Raw genomic sequence first — 12,016 nt, 5'->3', positions numbered from 1 at the left:
AGTCAAAATGAATTCTTCCATTGGGGAAAATGTTTATTTCATTCATGTACAGCTTGCAGAACCTGACAAAACACTCAAGCAAATTGCAAAACGATTCTTTATTTCATTTCAGCAGCACAATTGTGCCTACAATATTACCCAACGAGAAAAACCAACTGAAATTTGAAAATCCAAAACTGGCCAAATTAAATGGATGTAATGAGTCCGCAAAACAAAGCGCATTATATGTATACGCCTACTGACTCCTTTTCTCGAGTTTCAAAGTATTTTTTGTTTTAACACTTCTGAAAAAAAAGAATAATAGAGAAACTGCAAACGAAATAAATTAAATGAGGGCCGCGCAGGATCTTCCCCTGTCACCACAAGTTAACATTATCCTACGCATCTTCAGTGAATAGTTATGAAACAAGCAGAAACATAAAGCAAATATTGAGGGAAAATGCTGAGTTTGTTTTTGCAAACAATGAAAATACCCTGAAAAAAATTCAAAAATGAAAAAAAAATTGAACAAATTTGCAAATCAATTTCACTGAAAACTAAGCCACAGGAAGATTTTGCTATTATCTAGCCGCCAACTATCTTTTAAAAAAGTAGTATTCTGTGACAGCGAACTCAACCAGAAAAACATAACCGACTAATAACCGTCGGGCGAATTGCTCTCAAACGACCGGCGAGCGGTTGGCTTCGTCAGTAGCTAGCTACGGTTTGTTGAAGCTAGCGCTAGCGTGAATCGACTCGCCAACTTTGGTTTTCTAGCTTTGTTAGTAACCAAATCAAATAGAAAACTGATATTCAAAAAATTTGCAAAATATTGCAAAACTTAAAAGAAAGCTTCCAGATTTCGCAGTGAAAAGGTTCGAACTATTTTTTCTCTCCTGAGTTATGTCGAGTAACCCATCTGCAAGACTTGAAAAACTTAGTCGGCCAGTAATGATAGATAAACTCAGAAAAGGACAAAAACACTCAAAAATTTTAAAAAATCTCAAATTTTAACAAAATCTTGAAAAAATTCGAGACATTAAAATCTTCAAAACCATTTCATTGTCTCAAGAGACTATCCAGTATCGCTATTTCAAGCTTTAAGTAGTTTTACTGGCTCAAAAATATCCATAAACATGGAACATGCTAATCATTTTTAGAAAATTAAAAAAAGTATATTAAATTTTATCAAAAAAGTGCTAAAGCTGGTGTCATTTAAATAATGACTACATTTCTATGAATCTAGAAACTATTCAACAGTTTTTCATGAAGCCTTGGAGGAGGTCCCAAGGACCCTGGTGACGGAAAAAATTATTTAAAAAAGTCAAAAATTCAAAAAACTTAAAAAATTGCAAAAAATTTTAAAAAATGCAGATCTTAAAATCTTGAAAAACCTTCCATTACCTAAGCTATGCAGTAACCTAAGTTCAAACTCTAGAGGAGGTCATGTGGCTGTTGAGGTTGGCGAAACCAAGAAAATGACAAACAAAATTCAAAAATTAGAGGTTGCAAAAACACTGCTATAATTTGTGATAAAACTAGTAACTAATCCATGGCCAAGAAAAATTTTTCAGTAACTTATTATCAAACCCAAACGGAGATTTTCTGTTAAGCTGAAAAACCTGAATAAATGACAATAATGACAAATAAACTGACAATAGCGATAATAATCTGACAATAAATGTTAAAAAAATTTAAAAATTGCAAGTTTTGTCAGAAAAAAATGCTGAAATTCGTGGTGTTGAAATCTGGAAAAACAATTCATTACTTTTAGAAAAAATACAATACCTACTTTTAAACCCTAGAGGAGGTTTCTCGAGTCTTGAGGCTGGAGAAACCTAAAAACCAACAAAAACTTGAAAAAAATGGAAGTTTTATTTGAAAAAATGAGAAATTTGTCAAATTAAAAAAATGAAAGCTATTCCATGGCAAAAAAAATTGTTTCAGTAACTTATTATCAAATCCATGAGGATGTTTCCTGGCCCCTGTGTCCAGAAAGAAGTCAAAGAAAAACAAATGTCAAAAAAAATTGGAAAAATTTGCACGTTTTGTCAAAAAAAAAGGATAAAATTCGTGTTGTTAAAATGTTGAAACCAATCCACTGCCACTAGAAACTATGCAGTAATCTAATATAAAACCCTAAAGGAGATTTTTTGACACCTAAGTGTGAAAAAACACAAAAAAATTATAAAAAATTTTCAAAAAAAACTTGAAAAAATTGCATGATTTTAGCGATCGGTTGTTCGTCAGTAGCCACGGGAGGCGGGGGGGGGGGGGGGGGGGGTGTACACCGGGGTTCTGATGGGGAGGGGGAGGGGGTGGGCAACACTTGGGTGGGGGCAACAGCGCGGTGGGGGGCAAAAGGGGGGGCAACCGAGGGGTGTCGTCAACCTCTAAGAACCGTTCTTCACAACATAAGTATAAGTCTCCAGAACACTTTTAGCTGAAACAGAGCTGAAAGGCTCTAAAAGCACTTAATGCCCGCTGGGCACTACCTTTTATCCCGTTTTTGAGGACGAAAAGTCAAAAGCGTCAGACAAAAAATCGATCAAGCGAAAAATCGCATAAAAAAGACCGACAGGGCTAATATAATTGCTACAAACTTCGTTTGAGAGCAATTAATCAGGAAGTTAAAAAGCAAATGTATACGGAAATATATTAAATACTTATCCACATTTGGCATTGAAACTGAAGTTTCAAGGTTTAGATCATTCAATATATACGCTCTCGCCACAAACATATCTCAAGCCACAAACAATTGGAAAAAATTTTTTTATGATGGCACACTTGCCATAAGGAACTGAAAGATAGAATTATTCAAGGAAAAATTTTCCCAGCTTCATATCAAACGATTCACTATTAGTAGATGCGCTTATGATTTCTCTGACAGCAAAAGCAAGTTTGAGCTGCTTAATGAATCAATTAATCCTTGGAAAAACTGTGACTGACTTTTGTCAAACGCTGAATTTCAGTTTTATTTTTGGAACCTATTTACATCATAGATTCTGCGATAGCTTCTTGGCCGTAAAAACTGCAAACTTTGGTAGCGGAAAAACACGAGATCATAAATGAAGTTGACAAAAATTGAAACAATATATTGTTTTTCTGTTCTCGTCGACTGTTTCCAAATAGTAATTACGCTACGCCAATACGTTGCTTTTGCTCCTGTAGATTTTTTTCGCTATTGGCTGGGAACAAGTGTTCAAAAAAATAGGAAAAAACGCTTTTCCGAAATTGTTTTCTCGACATACTTTATCATTGGCTAAATTCAGAGGAATTAAAGAAAGAGAACATCCAGCAGCTTCTTAGAGGTATGTGGTCTTTCCTTCGAAAAGAAACATGGGGCCCAACTTGTCTTACTAAAGCAAAAATCAGCTTAAAATTAGACATGTACAATAAAATTTTTTTCTGTACAAACAGCCTGGCGAACAAAAATCACTGCTAAAAATAAGTTTATTAGCATTTTGGATAAAAACTAAATGTATCAATCTATCCAAAATTGGCATCAAAAATGAACGAAAACAGTGAAAAACAGAGAGTTTACAAAAATTTTAATAATGAATACCTCACCCAAAAGAGACAAAACTAATATATTCTGAACACAATGGGATCCATATTATTGAGTGATAACACTCATATATTTCTTCTTCAATTATATAGAACAGGCATAATTGATTGAAAAAAATCAATGCAGCATTAAGTTCTTGAACCTCTCCCTCCCCACACTAAGTGTGTTTCAAAACAAACAGCAGCGGGAGACGAGGAAATACTAAAGGTTTGATATTGGTATCAGTCAACATATGTTGATATATTTTGATCAAAACATTTTTTTTTCAAATGATGCACAAGAGAACTTGTCAAACTTGTTTCAAGGATTTTGTCATACAGTGCAATTGTGACACACATTATTCGGTTAAACATTAGGTCAATTTGCTCTGTGACAGGCATAATTAAGGAAATTTTTATTTCATTTAATTTTTTGGTTCTATAGATGTTCGTTGAAGATTAAGTAGTGCACTAAAAAGTTAACTTGAAAACAGATTTGTAAAAATTTTATTTGTGAAATAATCTTCAAGTCTAAAATAGTCTTAGAGATTTGTAAAAAAAATTCAACAAAATTGTTGCATTGTATAATTGGGTAGCTTTTATTCGTTCTGAAGACTGGCAACCAGTTCCAAGCGCTAACCAGCTTCAAGTTTTTAATAGAACATTTTTGCCTTTACAAATCGTTATTCAAGCTCACTTTTTAGGCCCAAAAACTGTTCAGCTGACTGACAATTTTGTCTTGACTAGCAGCGTGTTAGGGCAATCCTGTCTCCTAGAGAGAGAAATTTCCTTCGACATAAATTGTAAGGACACCTTCAGAAAAAAGATTGAGCGCAATCTTGCGTGCACTTTTAAATTATAAAAGTTTTCCTAGTTTAATTTATGTTATTATCGAGCAGTTTTTTGCTGATTGTGGAAACTCTCCTAGCTGAAAATTGAAACAGCCAAGAGGAAGTTGCAGTGGATAGGTTGCAGTGGCGGGGATGCGAGAGAGAGAGAGAGAGAGAGAGAGAGAGAGAGAGATAGAGAGAGAGAGAGAGAGAGAGCTCAAACGAGATTCCTCTCAACTTGATTTTACACAAGAAACTTAAAAAAGATCAAATTAAGTTCTGAGAACCAATGGATTCGAGGCACTTCGTTTTTTAATTATTTTTATCTGCTCTTGAGATTTTCAAAGATAACTTTGTTGTGATAGTGATTAACACACAATACTTAGTTGTCACAAACATAGTGATTATTTTCAAATTGGGAGCTCTTTGCTTATACAAAAAGTATTCAAGCGTGAAATGGCTTCTCCCTTTAGCCATTTTTCTCATCAACTTACAACTCAAATTTCGTTGTAAAAACTTTTATTGTTCCACAAATAATATTTTATATTGGCGAGGACCTTCATTCCAAAAGCTAGCAAGTGTAATTTTATTTTAAAAAATTAACCAAACCAAGTAGCAGCTATTGATTTCAGTGAAACAATAGGGGTATCGAACAAGTGCGTTCTATTTCAAGTGGATTTTGTAGTGAGACACACCTGCTTTTTAATGACAAAATTTAATGGCTAGTATAAATACTTAAAACAGACTCGTTCATCGACATTAAATATAAAAAAAACTTTAAATACAAATCTATAAATCTTTAAATACAAAACTTTAAATACTGGGCCTTCGGCGTTTATCCCATCCATTTCGATCTTTGCTTTGGTGTTTCGATAATGACTGTTCAGTTAACATTTATGAGCTGAACAGCCGCTGTTTAAAAGCAATTTGAGCAGCATGATCGAATAAACCTAGTATAGAGAAATCGATTTTACGCAAAATGCCGAAAAATTGACAAATTTGAGTAAAGCGAAACAGATTTGTAAATTGATTTCAAAAAAGTAGCAGCGTAATAAGAACCGACTGAAAACAACGGTGGCTATTAACTAGACATATCATTTGCGAATATACATATCATTGCGAACTAAAATCAGCAACCAACTACCGAGCAAAACTATGTCGTATGATGTCAATAGTTCAATACACTACCAACTAATGATAAACCCAATGAATTGCTTTGAAACAGGTTGCTGGTGGAATACAAACACTGCTTCTGTGGGGAGGAGGCTTCACGTGATTCTATTACAGATTTTTTCCTTACTACAAAACTTGAATTGAAACATAACCGACTAACGTCGGACGAATTGCTCTCAAGCGATTGGCGAGCGGTGGGCTTCGGTAGTAACCGTTTGGGGCTAAGGGATTATTCAGGTGGTTGTTAGCGTAGTGGTCAAGTGATGGGGGTAGGATTGTGAGAGCTGCACGAAAGTGGGGTCCAAATCACGGGATTGGAGGAGGGTGGACGCTGAAGTTGGTGGGGTTGTCAGAGCGGGGTCAAACTTTTAAGATTAAGAACCACCCTTCACACCATGAAATTCTCGACAAATTTTTGGTCAACAGCAAACTTAGAGACCAGTCAAGCGTGAGGCTCGAAGAGCTGCTCGGCCACTTAAAGCCCTCCAAGCGCTTCCTGTTTATCCCGTTTTTGGGGACGAAAAGTCAAATGTGTCAGACGAAAAATCAATCAAGCGAAAAATCGCATAAAAAAGACAACAGGACTAATATTGAGAGCAATTAAACTATCTCGGCCCACTTTCCAATGGGCTTTTAATAGTAAAGAGCCGTCAATTAAGTATAACTACTTTAAACTCTGAATGAAAAAAAATGTGTCTGGCCAAAATCAAATCAAGCGTCGAAAATCAATTAAGAATTGGTCCGACGGAAAATTGGTCTTGCGAGGAAACTGGCCTTACGCGGACGGAAAATGGTCTTGCGCGGTCGGAAAACTGGCACGTCCAACTAATCTATGCAAGAAAATCATAGAAAATACTTACAGGACTAAAATAATTAATGCAAACTTCCTGTGAGAGCAATCGAAAAGATTTGCACGAATATATATTCGATGAAGTAAAAGGAAACAAAGTACAAATTTACTTATGTACACAGATAGCATGATCAATGGATAGCGCATTTGGATCAGTTCAATCGGTCGTTTCGTTTCAGCATTTGTCTTTTCAAGTTTTGGCAAGGCAGTTTTGTTGAGGTCGCGTAATGTGCCATTATCTCTTTGCATTCGGAATTCAGTTCGTCTCCATTTGAGAGTAGCCCTCGTCTGAAACCAATTTATTACTTTTAAAACTTGCGGCTAAGCTACAAATGCAGCTAATCTTTAATATTTTGATTCTGTTACCTTTCAATACTTGCAACTGTTTATAATCTAATTTATAAACGTCCTTTCTTTCTAAATAGTGCTAAATGATGCAGCAAGTTAATTTTCAAGTTATCTCTTATTCATTAAACTAATACGGCCCAAAATTGAAGTTGAATTCTAAAACTCTAACCCAACCTAAGAGCTGACTACTGTACATTTGCCTTGAAATTTTATTTAATGAGTTTACTTTATAACTTAAGTCATCTTTTTATGTATTCGACAGAAACAAGCAGAAAGTTACGATCAGAAAGTTTCAAAACTGATATAATCATGAGACAGAAGTTAGTATGTGACTGACCTTCATTGAACATGAACTCTTTATGGTATTCCTTGAGAAATTCAGTCGATCTGGCCTCGTCAATGAAGAGAGAATAGACACGCTTAATGTCCTCTATGCTCACTTCCGTGCCCTGCAAAATAATTATCTTATACGTTACATTTGTTAACGCACATCCGATTTGCCGGCTATGAAATGACACATACCCATTCAATAACCGACAATTAACTTGGTTAACATAACTATGGTTATCAATACAACAGATCAGCAGTTTAATGAATCACATTTCAACCGTCCAATTCAATTTTCGACACATGAAATGTTTATTTTTATTCTCCCCACTTTGGTCAGGTAAGAATAAAAACTTGTACTTGAAAAAATTAACATATCCTGGCGAGTTTCTCAGGACTGGTTCAACTACTGAAGTAACTACATAGCTTAAAACGGCCAGAGTTGAAACATTTATCTCAAAAGTACAAATTTTGCTTAATATACAGAAAACCCACATCGGCATCAAATTAGAGCAAACGTCGAGTTGCAAAACATAACCAGTGGAATGCCCGATCGAAGAGTCGTTCAATAACAACTCCGTTTTTAAATCAGAAACTTAGAAAAACAAAAAATTTTAATTGCCAAATTATAGAAGTGTTTCTGAAAAATGCAGGAAAAATTTTAATTGATGGGTAGCTGGAGGTGTACGGCAGACTGCTAGGGACCAAAACTTCTCAAGATGACCTTTTCACCTTCAATATTACAACATGTTACTATTACTGAACAATAGAAACACATCAAGTACTCTAAACGTCATTCTTAATGCTCGAAGTATACAGAAGACAATGCTCGAAAAGAAAGAAGTCTACGTTCAAGTCACGAACAGTCGAAGATCGAGTCAAGCATACTTCAGGAAAAACTGTTTAAAACCAATACTCGTGTTCCAGTCGTCGAAAAAACTACGGTGGCTATCGTTTCAGGGCTATTAATAATTGCTTGAAACTTCGTTCGAGAGCAATTAATCAGTTGAATAACCAAATCGGTATGTGCCGACTTAGAAATTCTCATAACGTCTGAAGCTAACTCGAACTGTTCAATTTGAGTTGGATAGTGAGACAATACCTTTCTCTTCCTGCACACGAGGTTGGCAGTAGTGATAAGTTGTATGGCGTATCTGAGGGATGCCTCCTGTGCTATCTTGGTCAGGATTTCAACCGCATCATCACTTATCTCCACATCCTCCTCTTCACATCTACAAGCATAAAACAGAATTATGCTACCGCTGCAGTAAACACAACTTTGAACCCCCCCTTTTAAACATTTGATAAGCTGATATTTCTGTACCTTTGTAATGATGTAAATAAAATTTAACGGCTAATCTTACTTCTTATTTAACTAAAAACCAAAAACTGAGCAAAAACAAGCATCAGTTTTTCTACCACAGTGTAATGAATAAAGAAAATAGAACTATGATAATCTTAAATGAGTTCTTCGATATTTGCGAGCTTCAGGCGATGTCTCCGGTAACAAAAAAATATTTATAATTTGCCCATTCTAGCGTTATTTATCTAAATTTTTTTCAATTTCACTTTTTATAGTTCACCGAATCGTCAAAAATACCAATTATTTTTAATTAAAGTCTCATTTTCACAAAAGAAAAATGATGAATCGGTCTGTTACTCAACCAGCCATCCAATATTAACATCAAATGATCGTATTTTTGGTTTGATGCATTAAAGTTGAATGGATACACAGCTTACCGTATGACTAAAATCTGTTTGAGTTCTGCCTCCGAGTAGGGTGTTGTGGCCACAATCAGCAACCGATCCAGAAGATCAATAGGAATACCATGTGGACTTTTGTAGCTTGTTCCGCGTATCCTAAAAACAAATGCGCCCATACTTCATTAGAAGAGGTTACTCGAGTTTTTCACACAATAAAAGGGGAACTATAACCGTCTAACGTTGCGCGAATTGCTCTCAAACGACCGGTGAGCGGTTGGCTTCGGTAGTATCCAGCTGAGGCTTAGGGATGTCAGCATTAGAGGGGGGGGTGGAGTGAGGGGGGGGGGGACACGGTTTGAGGGGGAGGGGGTGGGGTTAGGGGGAGGGCTGGACGAGGGGGTTCAAATCATCAAATCACCAACTGAAGGAGAATTGAAGTGGGGAGAATGGGAGTGGACGGAAGGAGTGTTGGCAGTGGGGAGGGGGTTAGCGTGGAGAGGGCGTGAGTGAGTGGGGGGACAAAATTTTAAGATTAAGAACCATCTTCACACCATGAAATTGTCTTTAAAAACAGTTTCGGTCAATCACATACTTCGAGACTGGTAAGGCGTGAGGCTCTAAGAGAGCTGCTCGGCCGCTTATTGCCTTACGGGAGTTACTTGTTCAGTCTGTTTTTGAAGACGAAAAGTCAAATGAGTCGACAAGTGGGTCAAGCGAAAAATCGCAATAAGACCACAGGTCTAATATAATTGATAAAAACCTTTGTTGAGAGCTATTAGGCGCCCATAAAACTTTCTTTTCGTCTCACCCAATGACTTTTAAGACTGTCTACAACTAATGCATTGAAGATTAATCAGGAACTGTAAACATTTTCAACATGGGGGAAGGCGTCAGCTCAGTTAACTGTTCCATTTTACCTGTAACTAACCTAGAGAAGTCAAAAAGATTTTTCGCGAAAAATTGAACGAGCTGCCAACTAAAGTAAAGTGAAATTTTTGTCAGACGAAGTGAAAAAAAGGCCACTATAATAGGTCGAAATAGGACAAATAGGTCGAAATAGGCCACTATAATAGGACAAAATGCAAATTCTGCCACAATTTTTTTGATCTCTTCCCTAAAACATTTCCTATGTACTCTTTTTATGAAGAGAACTTGTTTCTAAAAAATGCACCAACAACAGATTTGAACTCACCAACAGATTTGCTATTAAAAAAACCGAAATGATTTTGTTAGGAACGAAATTGTAAAGTCTTTAACCTCATCTTTTTGCAAAACTTTGAGCTATCAATAAAATAATAATTAATAATAATTTTGTTTCCAGCATAATTGCAGCGGAACAGCATTAGGCTACTGCCGCCTGTTCTCAGCTGCCCTTTTCTTATTATTCCCCACTTTTTTGGTGACTATGGCCACTTTTTTTGCTTCTGAAACTTTCATGTGGTACCATCATTGCAGCCAACATTGGTCAGGCTATGGTCAACCTAAAGCTATGGTTAAGTAAGAGCTCATCCTTACACAGACAGCTTCACGGATGTAGGTGATTGAACTTTCAATCATGGGGGTGTGAATCACACACCTTACCTCTCGGCTATCACGCCACAATCTTCATGATCACAAAATCTTTATGGTCAGTTAAATTTTTTTTTTGCTAAAACCATCATTATTTGACCACACCGAGATACGTGAAAATGAGAACAACAAAAACCAATGTTGATCGAGAGCGAAAAACTGATTTTTTTCAACAGTTTCTTGATTTCTATTGTTATGATGCCAATTTTTGAATTTGCTTTATCGCATAAAAAATTGTCTCTCGAATACAATGGCAGAGATTTCATGACGATCCAATAATTAAACTATCAGTGGATAAATCCAAAGTACAAGAAGAAACCAACAGACAACATCTAAATTTCGGTGCTTCTGTTTTATTGTCACTTAATTCGAAACTCAATTTTTTCAAAGAACGTTAAGTCTCCAGCCTGGTCGCATGCAGTTTTGTTTTTCATCAAAAATGCTGTGTTGTGCAATCATCTGAAAATATTTTTTCTTAATTTCTGAAGCTTTGGCATTCAAATTACATTTGAATCTTTTCTCATTCATAATGCTAAATGTATAATGCTAATAATATTAAGCATAGTTCAATAAAAAAAAAGATCGTAAAGCTTGTTCAAAATAAAACGGCAACAACGTACAAAATCTAGTATCAGCTTTAATTGTTTCAGCTGGCAACAAGCGTTTCTTCAACCAAAACATTGTTTCTTCAGCCAAAATTCCGTTTGGCTGTAGTCACTTTCTGCTAAGTAAATGAAAGAATTCACCGTTTGACATCGACGTAATGGTTTTAACGTTTAGGCTACTTTTCTAAATCTTTAAAAACTTACTCAAGCTGGTTTGAAGAAAATGATTCCAGTTGTTCATTGATAACGAAAAACGTTAAGAACAATGCAAAATTTTTTGCACATATTGAGACATTTGTTCGAAAACTCTATAATGCACGACTCGCACAAGCTTTTTCGTTTCAATTTATTAAGATCCAGTTTACTATTTTTAATTAACTGAAAATAATTTTGCTACATTAGGTAAACAAAAACCACTAAAGGATTGAGCCCTGAGACGACAAATTTACGTAAAAGAAACTTCAACTTGGCTTAAACAATAGGTAAACAACGGACTCGGTGGAATTGCTCCAAAACAACTGGCGCGTGGTTGGCTGTTGGCTTCATCCGTAGCTAGCTGCGGTTTAGCCAGATTTAGTTTAATTGAAGGGGTGTGGGGCGAGTGCAGCGGAAAGAGTAGGTGAGAGGGTGGGGGGGGGGCGTGTCGGGCGCGGTGGGTTACGGTTGGAACGATGTGCAGGGTGTGGGGATGGGGGGGGTTCATGCGAGTGGAGGGGTGAAGTGGGGGAAGGAGGTGTGGGGGCTTCACACAACGAATCAATGCATTTATGCCTCCGATGCCAAGAGGCCCTAAGAGCTCTAAATGACTTCCTGGCGTTACGTGTTTAACCCGTTTTTGAGGACAAAAAGTCAAATGAGTACGACGAAAAATTGGTCAAGCAAAAAATCGCATAAGGCCCGTACGACTAAAAAAGTTCTAACAAACTTTCTTTGAGAGCAGTTAATAAACATAGCGGGTAGATTGCCAGAAAAAAGCAGCAATAGCTTCGTAGATCTGCAGTCTCAAAAAAAAACAGTAAAAAAGACCGACCGAAAAAATTGGACTTTTCATTGAAGGCTGATATGTTATATTTTGATTTAAAATC

At 36.3% G+C, this 12,016-nt stretch overlaps 1 protein-coding gene across 2 annotated transcripts in view; it reads right to left on the bottom strand.

The window, feature by feature from the left end:
- Nucleotides 1-6,436: 6,436 nt before the first annotated feature.
- The window catches only part of LOC142339191 (ruvB-like 2), a 510,084-nt gene continuing 504,504 nt past the window's right edge, over nucleotides 6,437-12,016 (bottom strand). For both annotated transcript variants that reach the window (XM_075388995.1, XM_075388994.1), the window contains 4 exons: nucleotides 8,794-8,913; nucleotides 8,156-8,285; nucleotides 7,064-7,175; nucleotides 6,437-6,666 (listed from right to left, as the gene is read on the bottom strand). In XM_075388995.1, the coding sequence (XP_075245110.1) occupies nucleotides 6,635-6,666; nucleotides 7,064-7,175; nucleotides 8,156-8,285; nucleotides 8,794-8,913 (394 nt within the window). In that variant the 3' untranslated portion in view covers nucleotides 6,437-6,634. The remainder of the gene's footprint in view (nucleotides 6,667-7,063; nucleotides 7,176-8,155; nucleotides 8,286-8,793; nucleotides 8,914-12,016) is intronic.

Source organism: Convolutriloba macropyga, chromosome 5, assembly GCF_964194025.1.
Source record: "Convolutriloba macropyga chromosome 5, txConMacr16.3, whole genome shotgun sequence".
In the NCBI taxonomy this organism is placed as follows: Eukaryota; Metazoa; Xenacoelomorpha; order Acoela; family Convolutidae; genus Convolutriloba; species Convolutriloba macropyga.
This window is presented reverse-complemented; position numbering and strand designations above follow the sequence as displayed.